The sequence below is a fragment of the Triturus cristatus genome, chromosome 1_2 (genome assembly GCF_964204655.1).
Source record: "Triturus cristatus chromosome 1_2, aTriCri1.1, whole genome shotgun sequence".
Lineage (NCBI taxonomy): Eukaryota > Metazoa > Chordata > Amphibia > Caudata > Salamandridae > Triturus > Triturus cristatus.
In genome coordinates this window covers 440,210,045-440,228,205 of record NC_140580.1, presented here as the reverse complement: position 1 = coordinate 440,228,205, position 18,161 = coordinate 440,210,045, and the positions used below count along the sequence as shown (strand labels likewise).

General features: G+C 42.4%; 1 protein-coding gene across 5 annotated transcripts in view; it reads left to right on the top strand.

Moving 5' to 3' along the window:
• Positions 1–18,161, top strand: part of SLC35G1 (solute carrier family 35 member G1) — a 124,956-nt gene that overhangs the window by 102,325 nt on the left and 4,470 nt on the right. Inside the window, exons 3-4 of one of the 5 annotated variants that reach the window (XR_014961603.1) lie at positions 9,210–9,334; positions 9,421–9,497. The exons of 2 other annotated variants lie outside the window; for them this stretch is intronic. Coding sequence is in view for 2 of the 3 variants with exons in the window: in XM_085606007.1 (XP_085462133.1) it covers positions 6,259–6,316 (58 nt within the window). In the remaining variant the exon portion in view is untranslated. Of the gene's footprint in view, positions 1–1,963; positions 2,024–6,258; positions 6,379–9,209; positions 9,335–9,420; positions 9,498–18,161 lie in introns of those variants that run through there. 2 more of the 5 variants (XM_085606018.1, XM_085606007.1) reach the window with 2 other exon arrangements.

Sequence of the window (18,161 nt, the reverse complement as noted above, 5' to 3'; positions counted from 1 at the left end):
CTGTCGACACCATCTGACGCCGCCACCGAGCCGCTGCTCGCACCCCAACCTGTATATAAAAATATTGGATATTTTGTGTGGTGTCCTTTTGTAGTGCTTACACTGTATTACTGTTGGTTATGTGCAAATGCTTTACACACTGCCTCTGAGATACGCCTGACTGCTCGTGCCAAGCTACCAAGGGGGTGAGCAGGGTTTATTTAAGAAGTGTAACTCCCATATCCTGACTAGGAAGAAGGGTCCCTATTTGGACAAAGATGCAAGCCCTTGCCAACTAGAGACCCCTATTTCTAACAGTATAATAATCTGTTTTCAAATAAATCGGAACCATCGCGTGCCCTTCCATAGATAATTTCCATTACACTGATTTTCTTGCGCAAATACAGAGAAAGCAGCACGATCGTGGAGGTTGGTTAATCCGGCGCGTGGAGAATTGTTGTGGGTGTGGTCACTTTTTGGAGAAAAAGGGGAGAGTGGGCTAGAGAGCACTCAATGATGTCATTTGGGCTTTTCTTAACCATGTCGTTAGAATGGTGTTTTCACCATTGCAGGTTGTAGTAAATAAAAAAAAAGTTAGGAGAAAATATAGCCTGCTTTTATCTTGCATGAGTCAGAATGTGCCAGCAGAAATGACGAACAGTACATTACTCTCACGGGGAAGAGAAAACCTTCCTGCTACATCGCCTGCAAAGGGATGATCTAAGTCGAGGGAGACTCCCTTCCACACAACCACTGCTTCTCCGCCTCGTGAACAGAAACAGGCGTGGGTCACATGGTTTCAAAGGACGGCATGGAGGCCAGCTGACCCGCGAGCACCCTCCACTGGGGCTTCATTGTTCACAGTCTAACTCCCTAGTGATGTCAGAGCTTCTAAGCTTGCAGCCAGGGGAGGGATCAGGTGCATCAAAAACCATTCATTCACGTCAGTCACAGCAACTGACAATCAGAGCCAGAGCAGCCCCGGAAGCTCTCCGGTGGCCTGGCTGGACTCTTCAAAGGGTCCCCTACATTTACATATAAGGACATATAGAGATTAACGTTTCATTACACCATGAGATGTCAAGCACACAACAAGCATTTCAATGCAATAGGACTCGCATTTATGCGAGACCTATTGCATTGCAAATAGGAGTGTGGGCGGGTGGGGCAGGGGGGCAAGAAGGCACGGACAACTGGAGTGCGGGGGAGGGGGAAGAAGGTACAGGCAATGGGAGTGCTGGCGGGGGAGGGGTGAGAAGGCAAAAAAAATAGTGCTCTAAATAACACGTCTGTACAGTGTAACACTCGAAGTAAAGGGGCCAATAGCCATGGGAGGGTACAAATGACGACATGGCATAATAAGACAGGACTAATAACCCTCATAATCAATCAGAAGACAGAATTTACGAAGGACAAACAAGGAAGCCAATGAAAAATATGGGCGGAGAGTGAGGGCAGCTTGTCTCCCATACTCTACTACTGTATGCCTCGCAGAGCGAGCAGCGCATGTGCACTGCCGCTAAAACTCAACCTAAAAATAAAAGTGGACTAGACACACTTCATACAAATGCAAGATAACGTGACCCCGCCGCGTAGTGAAGAAACATGGATTGGCACGAACATAAACATGATAATAAATGAAAATGATGAAATTAACATGAACCACTCACGTTCCAACCAAAGTAACACAGAATTTATGAAGGAGGGTGAGGTCCAAGCACTGATCTCTCTAAATAATCACAGGCCCTAGCACTGAGTCCACAGTAAAAGAACAGGAGTAGGACCGGAAGTCTCACTCCCCTTCAATAGTTAGAGGGGCGTGGTTATTATTATTATTTTTTTTACGTTGGTTGGTTTCTGAGAGGTGCTTGCTTGAGGATGAGTAAATGCATAAAGTAAGTAGTAGGGTGAGGATCGGAGCTTGCTGTGCTGGGACCTATAGTCACGCCTTGTTGTGATTGTGTATTTCCTCTCCCTTTGACAGGTTGTGGATTCCCTACACTTTTTAAAGCCTTAGGATAAGCCGATGAAACAGAAGTCTGGGGTAAGATAGGATATTGTGGGGGAAACAAAAGGTGCCTCTTATAGTTCATATCTCTGTAATTCTTTGTCTTTCCTTGTATTGTTTTGCTTAGTACCTGACGTCTGTACTGCAAATATTTTGCATTTCTGTTGTTGATATTTGGTAGGGCAGCTGTACACTGCTATTAAAGCAGCACCTGCTTCCTTTCCTCTGCGCTGTCCCAGCTCTCCAAGGGAGCACTTCATAGTATGGAATCTGTGTAGCTGTAGCTATCAGCGCAAGAACTGTTGACACAGCCAGGCTGAGTTGTTCAAAATTGTGGGCCTTACGGCAACTGTGTCCTTCTTACTCCTTCTACTTCGAAGACCGGATCTTGCTACTTGTGAGAAATTGGGTTGTTGGTTGATTGGGATGTGAGCCCTGGTCAAGCAACAGCCACAATTCCTTACAGCGTGAATAACAAATGGTCACTAAATTAATCTGTGCTTAACCCTGGGTAGCTTGGCACAAAAACAGTCAGATTTAACTTAGAGGCAATGTGTAAAGTATTTATGCAGCACACAAAAGTAATAAAATGAAAACACAACACAAGAAAAATCCCAAACCAATTTTCAACAACAGACGTACTAAATAGTTTGACACCAAAACAACAAAAATGCAATCAGTAGAACCAGAGTTATGAATATTTAAAGTTTAATGTTCAAAATAGTGCCTAAAAGAGGAAAGCGCCAACTGTGGACATCTGGTCACGCAAGACTGGGTCAAAGTTGAAAGTTAAGGCTGACCGCAAGTGTGGTTCAAACTTAAGGAGTGGATTTGGCCAGGTGAGAGCTTAACTACGGACTTAGAAACATTTCTGAAGAAAAATGTCTGAGAAGGTAAAGTTCAGCAGTGCAAGGCTGCAGGAGGTGTCTGAGGAGGGAGCTCCGTCATCAGATGGCCTTGGGTTGAAGCTGCAATTAAGATTTCTACCCTTGGACTTAGTCGCCGAAATAAAAGTCGTAAAACTGCAGTGGGACAAAGCAGAAGGCTGTAGCCGAAGGCAGTTCCACGAGGTCGGTCACCCCTGTGGCGACAGATCACTGAAACAGATTTGCTGTTGAGGAGAAGAACGAATTGAGAGAAGCTGCAAAGTCAATCTGACACTCAATGTACCTTGGGCGAATATGTGAGCATGTTGGTCCTGGTCTCCTTCTGGATCTCAGAGCTCGTTTTGGCCAAATTTTGTCTAAGTCCTCAGTTTTGGAACCTGCAACCAAGGGTCCAGGACTGGTGGGGAACCTCTTGGGGGTTCAGGAGTCACTCACTGGGTCTAGGCTTGGAGTGACTTCTGGTAGTCCTGGGTGTAGGAGGAGATGCAGGGCTCAACAGCAGGGTTGGCCTCTGAGGGTTCAAGGCAGGCCCCAGGCAGCAACGCAGTCCTTCCAGGCACAGCATCAGTCTGGCAGAGTGCCTAGCAGGTCACAGCAGCAGACAGTCCTCTGAGTGTCCTTCCATAGGTCCAGTAGTGAACTGCAAGATTTAAATGTCCTGGTGCCCTTCTTCTGGAAGGTGGGGGAAGCTTCTGGGAAAGTTCTTTAAAGTGCATGGAATTTCCTGACTCTCCTGCCCTGGCACCAAGATGGCTGCAGTGACAATACAGGGTCCATAGGCCATTTTTGTAAAGGCAGAGCACAGGTTATTCAGGTGTAATTCAGGCTATGCTGAGCTCTTCCCCCCCCCCCCCCCCATCCTGCCAGCAGAGAGTCAATTGAGGCACACATAGCCCCTCTATTGTGTGGCTGCCTGAGAGGAATTCACAAAGTCTGTCTGCTACACCCAGTCATGTGACGCAAGACAGGCTGCAGGCAGAATGTGCCAAGGGCAGGAAAAGGCCAACTTTCTAAAAGTTACTTTTTCAAAACTGGAATGAAAAATCCAACTTTACCATTACAGAGGGATTATCATTACAGTTTCATAGATACTAAGCATGACATGTCTACCACCTCTCAATTAGGAATTTTAGACTATTAAGGGCCAGATGTACGACCATTTGGAATTACAACTCGCAAATTGCGAAAAATAGTGTGTCGCAATTCCAAATGTACAACAGTGTCAGAGACACTGTTGGCGATTTCCAATGGGGTTGCAAAATGCGAGGCTCATCAATATTCATGAGGCCCTCGCATTTTGCGACCCCATTGAGAATGGCTGGCCCTCCCAGGGATGGTAGCTTGCTGGTCTCAGCAGACCACCATGTCTGGAACTGCTTTTAAATAAAGCAGCTTTTTTTTAAAAATGCGGTCCGTTTTCCTTAAAGGAAAACGGGCTGCATTTAAAAATACAAAAATTAAACGTTTTTGTTTCATTTTTAAGGGCAGGCAGTGTCCCCTGGGACCACTGGCTGCCCTTAAAAAATATTTTCGCATGTATTTGCAAAGGGGTCCCCTGGGGACCCCTTCTCATTTGCAACTCCATCACCACCTACTTGTGGTCACAAAACAGTCATACGTAGGGCTCAGAGAAGCAATTAGGAAGGGGCGCCCTTGAAACGCCCCTTCCCAATTGCGAGTCGCAAGCGCTATTTAGCGAGTCACAAACGAATTGCGACTTTCTAAATATTGTTTGTACATGGCCCTGTAGGGTTTTTGCTTGCGCAAACGGGTCACAGACCCGTTTGCGCATGCAAAAATGGATCATACATCTGGCCCCTAATGTAATAAGGAATTACTAATGTTATCTTATGGGAGGGGCAGGCCTCAAAGTAGTAATTAGATGAATTTGGAGTTTTTCCCTCCCATGGTAATGTAAAACCTGAAAGTACATTAAGCGAATTGAGTATCTTCAACACAGCTTTAGGATTTTTTATAAACAACTTGTAACATACTTCAAGAAAATTGAGTCTCTGTGCCGTCGCAGTACCCCCTCATAAATTCCTAATTAGAATTGTCAAAGGCCTTCTCTATATCAAGTGCAAAAGTTGGAAAAGACAAATTAAACTCTGTTGGTCTTTCACGTATATCATTTATTAATAATCTTTAACCCCAGAACCCAACATTCTTTTCATAAATAGGAACTGTTGTGTTGAATTAGGATTGATAGTAATGATTCCAATCTCGAAGCCAGATTTTTTGCTAGCAGTATTGTTAGAAAACAGGGCTTTATGCAGATGTCCAGCAATGTTTTGACCCCATTTGAACTACTGGATGCTGGTTTTTGACTCTGACAGTGCACTGGAGCCTGCTAGCCAGTCCCCAGTGCCAGTGCCAGTGCTCCTTTCACAAAACTGTTGTGTGTGAATTGGCAAACCCAATTGACAGAGACGTTACCCTCTTACAAGTCCCTAGTATATGGTACCAGGGGTACCCAGGGCATTGGTGGTAAAGGGGTCACCAAAGCTGCAGGATGGTTTTGTGCAACCCTGGGTGACCCAAGTGAACTGCTGACAGCATGCCTGCCATTTCAGACTGAAGGAGCAGTGTAAACTGCTCAAACTCTACTGTGCCCACACCATAGTTGGCACATTCAAATGCACAGCTTTTGGCATTTGTCAGTCACCCCAAGAGAAGGCTTCCTGTGCCCAGAACAAATTGGTCTGTGACAACTATTTAAAGGTGCGATGAATCACAATCTATCTGCTGTGTGTTGTCAAGGTAACCAACACCGATTATTAATATCATATATCAAAATAAATGTTTTGTTAAATGCATACAGTTAGTGTAAGGAACTCTATGTTAGAGAGACAACAACGTGACAAGAGGCCAATGTACAGCATGCAGTTAATGTAAAATAAGAGGAGAGAAAGGAGCGCCAAAAATGTTCAAATGCAGTATATTTATTTCATATACTTATTAGCACTTTATGCATTTGCAGTCATAGTAAGGTTGCAAGGAAAGTGGGGAAGGGTTTGGGATGGTTGTGCACGTGGTGGAGAGGGATGGATAGAAGTCACTGGCTAAGGAACACACATTGATTCAATCATTGCAAAATCAGACTGGTAAAGAAGACCAGTAGACAGAACCCTCCCTTGCCAATTCTTTAGATCACAGTTGTACAGTATAATAGAGCATTAATGCAACATCAGGCAACGGGGGGAGGAAGAGAAAGGTACAGGTCCCATGTGAGTGGATGGCATCGATGTTTCGACTTGACTAACGCATAGAGGGTGACTTGTACCTCCGCTGCGAGTCTTCTTCAGGTCGAAGGGGGGGCGGGGGCAACCGAGAGGTGAAAGAATGAATGACTCTGTATTAATTGGCGCATAATTCTCATTTCAGGAAGGAAAATCAAGCCTGCAGACAAGGGTTGGGCGATAGTTGTTCAAAATACCACTGATTACAAACAAGAGATCCATAACCAACTTGGCATAAGCGACAACTATACCAGGCTGAACTCTGACCCTAGCAACCAAATTGCCACACTTATAAAGAACGTCACTTGCAAAGGTTTAGCTGAGAGATTTCTAAGTAAGCATGAACATGATTACTTGAATAATACCCAGCCCCGCATGCCTACAAAATACCACACTACCTAAAATTCACAAACGCATGCAAAACACTCCCGGAAGACCGATCATTTCAGGCTGTGGCTCAATCCTGGAGCCACTGTGCAAGTACATAGACATCTTTTTAAAACCCATTGCCACAAACACGATGGCATATCTCAGGGACACTACCGAGACTATCAAATTAGTGGACGAGCTGCCCTTTGACCCCAGTAAAGAAATACTTGTCACCATGGACATAACTTCGCTATACACGAACATTCCTCAGAAGGCGGCTCTTGATGTCATCAGAGCGACCCTAGACAAAAGGCCCAGACCCACCCAAGTGCCAACAAAATTCATCCTCACACTTTTGGAAATAGCAATGACTAAGAATGTCTTCACTTTTCAAAATGACTACTACCTCCAAACGAAGGGTGTAGCTATGGGAGCAACCATTGCTCCAAACCTAGCTATCATCTATATGGATTCCTATGAACTCTCATTTATACACAGTCCTACTAATCCGTTCAGATGTAACATCAAACTGTGGCGATGATGTTCTAATGATCTGGAGAGGCACAGAGACTCAACTTAAATCCTTCCACTCCTGGCTCAACACTAGATCCTCTGATATACAGTTCTCTCTTGAGCACAGCACAGAAGAAATAAACTTCTTGGACATCGCCATAAAAACAGAGGAGGGGAAACTTCACACCACCCTATAAAGGAAGGTAAGTGAACGCAATACATTGTTGAGATATTCGAGCCATCACCCGCGCAGCCTCAGGGATAATATGCCCTACGGGCAATTCCTGAGGATCAGACGTAACTGCACTAAAAAAGACTACTTTTTGGAATCCGCTGACCTACTTGATCGTCTCACAGAACGTGGCTATCCCATTAGGCTCCTTAAAAAGGTAAGAAAAAAAGACTGGTTTAACCACAGGGAACATCTTCTGGAGACCAAAACCGAAAACTGCTCTAAATCTGAAAGATCAATCTGTGTCACTTACTGCACCAAAAGCAACGACATCCGCAAAACCATTAACAAACACTGGCATTTAGTGGCAGAAGATTTGTGTCTGCCAGAACCCCCCATGCATGCTTTTAGAAAGGGAAAAAGCCTTAGAAACATGCTGGTCAAATCCTTACTCCCATCAAAGCCCCACAATGTCCAGTTACCTTCATGGAATATCGTCCCGATCAAGGGGCATTACAAATGTGGAGGATGTAAGGCCTTCCCCATGACAAGAGATCAAGGAGTTTAAACATAATGGCTACACCTATAGCATGAGGGAACACACCAACTGTAATTCATCAGGGGTTATATATGCCATCTCATGCCCCTGTGAGTTTTTATACATTGGCCAAACCACACAAAAAGTGAAATGCCGCATTCTACAACACTGCAGCAGAATACGCTGTGGAGTACAAGGTGCTCCACTGGTTGAACATTTCACCACCTTCGGGTACTCGGCCGAGAGCCTAAGATGGTGGGTGATTGAAAAAGTCCACAGGAACCCAAGGGGTGGGAATTTCTCACATACCCTAAATTATCGTGAGTGTAAATGGATCCATACATTTGACACCGCACTAAGGGGGTTGAACGAATACGAGGAGATAGCCAGACAGGCGGCAATCTTGAATACTGTCTGAACCTCCTACCAGGACCTAGGTCCATAGATCTGCATATTCAGACACTGCACATATAGCCACTAGTATGCAAATAGGTAGGTTTTATTGCGATCTAGTAGCCAACTTTTAGTTTGTATATAGGCAGAATGCAATATATTCGTTATCACTTTATGTATATACACTACTTATTTATACATATATATTTACAAGTATATGTATGCACCACTCAGCTTTGTTTATATGTATATACACATGTATATGTCAAGATACCTTATGGTATCGATTTGTATGTTTTATATTGCGAACATGATTACGGGTGTAACTTTCTAACCATGCACAAATGAGTTTCCCCATGTGTCCGTGGACATCAATGTGCTTTTCTCAGTACTCCTGATTTTCAGAATGTAAACCCTATATGTATCCCCAACAGTACACCGTTTATATATGCACAATATTGTATACTAATGTGAATGTTGACAATCATATGAATATTGTGGGAACTCTCAGGAATGTGTACTTTTAAAATGTAATCGTATCTGTATCCTTAATATTACACTGCATATATATAATTTTGCACCTTATAGATTAAGATTATGTTCGGACCCCAATCTAGTATCCCTTTAACGCACTAGTGTGCTATTTTGCCATTCTCATTATTGCACCCCTGACCGGCATCTCGGTATGCGCTGGCATACCTCCTAGTGAGGGTCCTCCAAATTTGGTCCTAACCTTCAATCAGGGTTCACTGCACATGCATTCCTTGAATCGCCGGTATCGCTTTAACACTGCGGCAGGAATCTAATTCTCTGTGTTCTACACCGGGCCTCTTAGTATCGTGCTCGGGGCACCCTGGATGACGCACGAGGATTCAACGTGCTACGTGCACGCATCCCCGGGTCTAACCCGCTCTCTGCTTATAAACGAGAGCTTCCTGCCATTTCACCCTTGCACTTGAACTTGAACTTGAATTTGGCAGGAGGCAATTTCGAGGCGTGTGGCGCCCGTACTTTTCTTTTCAGGTAATTGACTGGGATTTCTGCTAACACAACCTTGCTTTATCCTGATAGCACATTGCAACTTTTTGACACTCGCTCTCTTTATATGTAGGTCTTGACATACCTAGATTCACTCAGATGTCAGATGACCATCGGATAATTTATTCCCAGTTTTAAATACCGGCGAGGACTTCACAAGTTGGGCCCTCACGTTTGGAATTCAGCTCACTCTTTTGGGTGAGTGCTTTAATCCAAGTGACCATGTACCGTTTTCTACCTAGCATACCTAATTCCACACTAATTTTAGGATTGATTCTCCACAGAAAACTCTCACTGGATTGTGAAAAGACACTCATCCTTCAGTCCGATACCTGTGATGCCAATGTGGCACCAGGATTAGGTCAGTACTATACCTTATCTAATTTTCCTTCCTGAAATGAGAATTATGCGCAAATTAACACAGAGTCATTCATTCTTTCACCTCTAGGTTGCCCCCCGCCCACCCCCCTTCATCCTGAAGAAGACTCGCAGCGGAGGTACAAGTCACCCTCTATGCGTTAGTCGAGTCGAAATATCGACCCCATCCACTCACATGGGACCTGTACCTTTCTCCCCCTCCCCCCGTTGCCTGATGTTGCATTAATGCTTTATTATACTGTATAACTGTGATCTAAAGAATTGGCAAGGGAGGGTTCTGTCTACTGGTCTTCTTTACCAGTCTGATTTCGCAATGATTGAATTAATGTGTATTCCTTAACCAGTGACTTCTACCCATCCCTCTCCACCAAAAGCACAACCATCCCAAACCCTTCCCCCCTTTCCTTGCAACCTTACTATGACTGCAGATGCATAAAGTGCTCTTAAGTATATGAAATAAATATACTGCATTTGAACATTTTTGGCGCTCCTTTCTCTCCTCATTTTTGACATTAACTGCATGCTGTACATTGGTCTCTTGTCACGTTGTTGTCTCTCTAACATAGAGTTCCTTACATTAACTGTATGCATTTAAGAAAACATTTATTTCGTTATATGATATTAATAATCAGTGTTGGTTACCTTGACAACACACAGAAGATAGATTGTGATTCATCGCACCTTTAAATAGTTGTCACGGACCAATTTTTTCATTCCCGTAATGTACCCAGGTCCGGTGACGATCATTGGGTTACCCCATTATTCTGTAATGGTTATCCTGTGCCCAGAAGGCAAGATGCAGTATATTAAGAGTGTAGACATGATGTGGAAACTTATATGTCTCTATAGTGTATTTACCATTAAAGTACACTATAAGTGATAGGATACCATTAGACTTGTAGCCAGCAGACCCGGGTCGCTAACTCCATTATGGTACCACCTAAAAATGTCGAGTTTGGTGTTAAACAACGTGCCTTCTCACCTCTGACACAAATCTGGTGTCAAGGGAAGGCTGGCATGCACCAGGTGGCACCATAGATGTTACCTACCTGGATGCCCCAGCCTGACTGTGCTCTGGATGACCAATCATTCTTTTCTGTGCCTGCTGCAGCCAAGACAGGATTCTGACCTCATGCCAGGCAGTGTTATCACTCCCAGGAGACAAGAACAAAGGCCTGAGCAAGAAGGAGGTCACAACTGTTCCCCCTCAAGCAGGCAAATGAAGTTACACAACAGAGCAGTGAGCTTCAAAGGCTCTACCACCTCTGATATACATCTGAGCTGTTCCCCTGAGGAAAACACAGCCCTCCACTTGCCCCAGGCACTTGTACACATGGGCAAGGCAGGGAATTAGCTATGCAGGAGGTGTAAACCCCCAGGAAGGCTGGGCACACCTCTAGGGTGGACAGTCTGGTCTGTACACCTAAAATTAAATCCTGCTATCTTCAGGGGTTCTGTGTAGAAAAGGTGACCTACACTACCAGATGTGGTCACCTCAGGGGCAGATTAGATTCCAGTACTGGCTGCCTATTGGCTCCTCGCTCCCACACCCCTAACTTCCCTAAATCTAGAATTTAAGGGACCCCCCTGACACCAGAACCTCAGATCTGAACAAATTACTTCAAAGGAGGCATAAGAGGAGAACTGTGTCGCCGACAATAGGACCGTCCCCACTGCACAAAGCAAAAGAGGGATACTATGATCATAAGACAACAAACTGGCAACTGAGTGAACGACCCTTGTCCTTGGTCAAAACTCGACACTCCCGAAAAGAGGGGCCCTTGTGGAAGCCAGAGGCACCCTCAGTCTCCCTTGGACTAGAGGCACTAGTCCCCTGCAAACTGCAGGTAAAAACACTCACCGGATCCAAAGAATTGGTGGCAGTGAACCTTTCGAGGGATACAGATGGTCCAGTGCATTGCAGGAGTTGTACTCTCATCTGCCGCGAAGTTTCAGACCTCTACATTACTTCCCCCAGACCCAGTGAAGTTCTACAAGCTTTTCGTTGTTCTTATTGCTGCCAAGGCTTGTTGGTCACCAGTCTGGTAACCGACTCCCACACTCGACATGGCATCTACAGGGAACATTATGCAACCATCATCTGACCTCAGCAGCTATATACCTATTGTGTTTTTGGATCTTGCTTCTTGCAACACCGTGTAAGCAGTAAAAACAGCACCACCCACGGCTCCCATTCAGCACCTAGGACAGCCAGACTCCACGGGCTAAGTAAAATTGATCTGACTGCTGTAGACTGGACCTGGGGCCAGCATGACCTTAAGGGTTCCAAGTAACTCGACCTGCAAGTGACCGATTGTCACTAGTGGATTTTGCCATCAACTGCAATGTTTTTTGTCTATGTATTTCACTGCACTGATGTAATAGTGCTTCGAAAATTTATGACTACGTTATATGTATGCTATTCCATTTGTTTGGTGTCTAAATGAAGATAAAAATACACTCTATTTTTATAAATTGGTGCCGGATGTCTCTCAAATTGTGCCAATTATTTATCGTCCATTTTGTACTCAGAAATGCTTAACACCTGTTCCCCTAGTAAAGCCTGACTGCTCTTTACCACTCTACAAGGACGGACCAAAGGATTTATTAGTGTGAATCCAAGGACCATCATAAGGGTATTGTCATAATTTTACATTGTAAGGCTACCCTGCCGAACCACGTACTATTCCACTTTCCTACAAGTATTTAAAGAAATATGGGTCTATAATTCATACATCAATGCCATTTCAGGAGAGGCTTGCAAATGAAAACATACCCTTCAAAATGGGACTTCAGCCTCATTACATGTAATAATTTGTTTATATATTTGTATTCATTTAAAGCAAAACATTTAGAGCTATAATTTATAAAGTACATTGTAAGATCATCAGATCAAGGAACATATGATTGCCTAATTCATTTAACTGCAACAGAAACCTTTTTTTAATTTAATGCCTTCATTTAAAGAATCTTTTTCAGATTGGTAAAGGATATAACTTAATTTGAATAAATATAGCTTCCTGAAATTTTTAAAAAATATTTCGATATTTCAATATTTAAAGAAATGACCAAATCCTTTTTTTCTAAATATTATATTCAGTATTTTCTTTTATTTTCTAATGAGCTAATAATTTACTAGTGATTTTTCAGGTTTATTTTGCCATGATTGCACATGGACTTAACCTTAAATAAAAATTGATAAGCTTTTCTATTGAGGTTGAATTATACTGCAATAAAATAATATAAAATGGTATTTACTTGTATTAAATTTAAAACTGTATCATTTAACTTATACATCAGATTGTTCCTCTGAAGATTTCCTTTTATTCTCCGCACATGATATTATAAAGGCACCATCTAAGACTAGGTAATCATTCCAGCTGGCAAATCATAAATATGCAAATACATTTGCTCTAAGTAAAGAGGGCTGCAGAGGCAGAGCCATTAGCAAAGTATATTAAGTAGTGAAGTAGTTGAGAGCAGTTATGTAGCAAGCACACAAATTAATCTCCCTATGCTCAACATTTAAAAGAAAATGCGAAGTTGTGGCTGAAATTTAGAGGAGGTTTCTAGTATATAGAGAGTATTAGTTACTGCCCCCTCCTTGGCAGACCATAAAGGGCTACTCCTACACATTTGGATACTCTGAGAATAGTGGGCACTTTCTTTGGCCATAAGCAACAAGAATTGTCATAGGGCTTGAACATATCACAAATGCCTGCTGTGCTCCGCCTTTGTTCACGCACAGCGGTCCTAGACACTGGACTAGGTCCTGTGCCTACCCCCCCTTGCAGCCGTAAGCAGTAGGGATTGACTAGTCCCTAAGCTAAACGTTCTCAAAATATCCCTCTGTCCATAGCCTTTTGACCATTCAAAGCAGGGCGGCTGGAGGAAATGGCTGAAGGAAAGGCCCTGTGACAACCTTGCATGTTCAAACACCGCCCCTCCCCCACGTTGGGCCTTCAGCAATGCGCAGCAGAAGTTTGCCATAGAGTATAACTGAAGACCAGTCCCGGCATCCACCTCCCACTAAACCAACCCCTCCTGCATACAACCCTTGGCTGTGTGTAGGAGGGTTAGACACAGGGCTGGATCCCATCCCTTGTGGCCATGCACATTTGAAAATGACCATGTCCAATTTCTGTGCAGCTAATTCTGCTGTGCATGGCTTCAGCTGTGTTTAGTGGGGTTTTAACTAGCACCGCTATGCACCTAAGGTCACTGCCCACAGCATTTGGCCATGCACAACAGGGTTGGCTGCAGGGTCTGTCCCTTAGGCAGGTTATGCGCCCTACCCATACCTAAATATAATTCACGGTGCAAAGCTACCAGGCTTCATATTTTTGTGGCACATGCCTAATGTCCATCATTTGCTATTTGCAACAGGGATGTGCATACACACAGCGGCCTTTGGGCACAGGGCCTTGCCGACCGCTAAGTTAAAGGAGGGCGGGGTAAAAAAAATGTATTTTCAAATAACTTTCGTGATGTTTGCCAATTTGCAGTGGCGTAACAAGGGAGCAGGGGGTGCGGTCCACCCCGGGCAGCACGGATTTTGAGGGAGGCAGCCTCCCTCCCAGCGCCTCCGCGGCTCTCTTACCTGCGGCCACACGGGCGGCAAAGGCTGGTATAGATCGCTAGTAGTACTTTCCGCAGATGTCAGCACTGGGCTTTGACCTTTATGTATCTGCTCAAAACGTGAAGTTCCAACACTGGGCTTAATGTGTTAACTGAGCGAAATTTAGTGCTTATGTATAAAATAGCACCAGTTGTATTATCAAATAAACAATATTTTGACACACATTATTACAGTTACTGTGCGATCCCTCATTCCACTTGACGGAGCTGAGCAAAACCTGAGCTACAGCCCTGGGTTTAAAGTGTCACCTGGCTACCAATTTGCATCCATATTTGCCAAATGTTGCCAAACTCACTAGCAAACAGATACTTAAATGACCCATCTTTAACTTTGCTACCCTGACTGATCGTCACAGACCTTTGTATTTTAAATCTTAGCTGAATGTGCTAACTTGGTTCCACATTTTGAGTGAATTTGTGTGTGTGTGTGTGTGTGTGTGTGTATGTGTGTGTGCAGTGTGTGTCGGATGTTTGTTTGTGTGGCAGTTACAGAATTTGCAAAATGGTTACATTAAAGTGAAATTTCACTTTCTATTGAAAAACCCTTTTTATTTTTGCCAAAAATGTTGGCAATACTTGATGAATCTGTTTAACGTTAAAAATGTTGCTCTTTGCTAAGCAAAAAGTACTGATTGGACATTCACCAAACCTTCATGCAAATCTTGTCAGTAGTTTTGAGATATTTGCCTTAGAAAAGGTGTTTGTGAAGCTTCAAAGGTTTACTTTTCTGTAAATGTTATTGTTCTACCCTTTTCGTGCATCCATCTAGAACTGAGGATATGTTGAGCATTAAAAAGGATTGAAAAATGATTCGAAGAAAAAAGATTGGAACATATTCAGATCTGATTCGACATGGGAGCCATTTTCCCAATGGCCATTGATGGAACTCTGAATGCTAGCAACCTGATTTGCACTCAAAACAATAAAGCATTGCTTTAATAGCAATTTTTTTTTAATGCAAGGACTCACTGGTAATTCTTGAATGGCTGTTTTAGTGAAAGAAAAATTAACGGAAGTCATGTGAGGGTTAAGTACAAGTACCTGACTATAGTACAGTACAGGGCACGTATAACAGGGCTGGAAATGCCAAAGAAAAGTAAAAAGATATAGAGCATTTTCCTTGTAAGCCCCACATGCTTCATAAGAGGTCTGAGGATTTTTAAAAATAAGTAATAAAAAACATGTATGTTTGCCTTTACGCTTTAGCAAATGGTAAAGAAAATTTGCAATAATTTGTGAGTCAGCCGTCTAAGGAGTTCCAATTCTCCCAGCCTTTATTAGGTTGCTGCCATTTGTATACAAATAGCGTCCAAAATCCTTTGAAAGGAAAAGAGGTGATATACTCTGAAGTTACTATTGCTTTTAGCTCCTGCACTTCCAAGCTCCCACTCATCTAGGGTTTATGCATAATCACTATACAATCTGCCCCTCTGGAGAACCATGTTGAGTACTCACCAGGTACCGGCAGAGCTTAGGAGTCCCTCAGATTTATAAAGTGAAAATCACTTCTAAAATGTATGTCTGCTATTAATGAACCCATGAAAGCAGACTATGACAGAGAGGGAAAGTGGATAGGTACCACAAAACATCTTTGCACGGTCAAATTAGCTTTTTCAAGTGAACCTCAGAGTTTTAAGTTTCGCTGGAAGTTCACATGGTTTTACCCAAGCTGGAAAAGGGTTGAAGAGGGAACCAGAATGTAATGGGGAAGTAGGAACACTAATTATCATTTTTCTAAGTCTTTATGTGTTCAGTGGTGCTGGTAACTAAGTAATGTTTAGTGCCAATGTAAAATGACAACAATTTTATTAGCAAATGAAGAATATTTTGACAAGCACTTTGAACTTTATCATACAAACCCTCAACCTATTGACGCTGGGGATCCCATGTTGATTTAATACGTTTAGGTTCCATTATAGAGGGGCCAATACCAGAAGAAGACAATTGACAATACAATGGGTCTTGAAAATCGAGTTCTGCACAAATAGTGAGACACAATAATTCAGCTGGGTAAGCAGTCTGTTTTATAAAAATTTTGGAAAGGAAGCATTTTTTACTGAATGATTTTCATTGATGTTCTTTCACAAAACCTCTGAGGGTAAAGTATTTTAAGATCCACAAACTCTAATATTTGAATTATTATATAGTACAAACATTATGTAAGAAAAATATTCTCTAATACCATCCGTATGATGAACAGTTATTTTCTTCCAAAATTGATCAGATGTTTAAATATTCTGCTGTACAGTATTTGTGTTGAGTGATAATGTCTAGTTCAAGAATTCATAAAACTATCATTTTAAAAATAAAAAGCAACATGCCATCCTGGAATACCTGTGTTAGTCTAAGTCACATGTTTAGTTGCTTGCTTACTTATTGTGACATTTTTGTCACACAATACCAGTTAAAATCCATTGTCTTATTGGTAAAGGATTTTCATTAACTAAAACATTCATGACCACAATTATATATGACATAACAGATGTCTGATAAAAGTGAATTCTCTACTGTGAATAATATTCCTGATGGCCAGTGTAGTCCCTGGAGCAATAATGTTGGGTGTGGTGTTTCCAGCTCAGTGTTCTGCTTGACACAGTGTTTCCGGAGTCCAGAATTTCTCTTGGGGTATCAGAATTTTTTTCTGATGAGCATCCATGGTTTCTACTAAAATAAGAGTGTTTCTGTGGATAGGATCATGGGTTTTCCTTCTAAAGAGGTTTCATTTTTCCTGGGTATCCTTGGACATTTTTACTTGTTTATGAGTTGTCTTTGAGAGTCCTTTTGAGACCTGTATCTTTCAATCCTATATGATTTGAAAAATAACCTTTAAAATGTGTCATATGCAAAAATTGTAAAACAATTAAATACTCAGAGTGCTGGCTCAGTTACTGTTTGTAAACACAATAACCTAACTTACAATACATTAAAATAGTTTGAAAGAATTGACAACTTTATAGTCATTTGTTCAATGCTCTGAATGCTGTCCATTTTAAGATGGGTTTTCTGGCTTTCAAAAAGATTACTCTTATTTAGCAGTAAAAGGCACGTATGTCGCTCAGTGAGTACTGAAATGCCACAATTGTGTGCTGATCTGTGTCTAAATAGTTGACTAGCTGGAGCAGCAGTATTTAACCACATGGACAGTGGTAAATGGTTGTCTTTTTCACTGCACCTTAAAAGGAATGTGCTGCTTTTGGCTAGAAATTTAGCAACGTTAACTGACATCTCACAGTAATTACAGAGCACACCAGAAAAAAAAGCACAAATGAATAGAAATGTAACCAGGCACAGCACATAAAAACTGTAAAACAAGAACACAACACACTAACCACAATGCAAGACAAGGATAGCACAATAAAATAATGCACACAAAACACAACCTCACAAAAGACTACTACCACAAAACTGCAAAACCACAAATATATGCATGCGTTTTCTTGCCACACTTGACCACCTCCGCAACTCTGCTTTCATGGTATGGCATTAAAAGGTGTTTGCAGCAAGCACTGCCTTACTTGTCACCAAGGACATGTAATTAAGCCAGTCAATATTGTTTTGTGATTTGGTCCCATATGTTTTCCTATCCGAGTAAGCTTTCATTTTCTCTTTTATTGGTTAATAACCTCAGCGCGGGACTCAAACTGTGAATAATTCTTCTCATTGTTTGCAAGCTAGCCACCTTTCCTTTGTCCACTATCTGGAATTTGTGTAAGTACTAAATAAACAGAGGGTTTGAAACAGAAGAACACAGTGAGATCATTTGTGTGAGAGCGAAAGACCCGTGGAGCAGATTCACAACGGTTCAGGGGGAAAAAAGTAACTTGCTCCTTGTCAATGTTGTGCTTACTTGAGTTGCAGGTGTACAATAAAGTGGCGTAAACAGCTCATGTGGGACATATGTTTTTAGTTTATCTGACAAACAAGTGTTATAAAGTATTTTTTACTCAAAAAAATCAAAGTTGAACTTGTGTTTCTGGTTTGTGAATCTGCAAAGTTGCTTATCAATTTC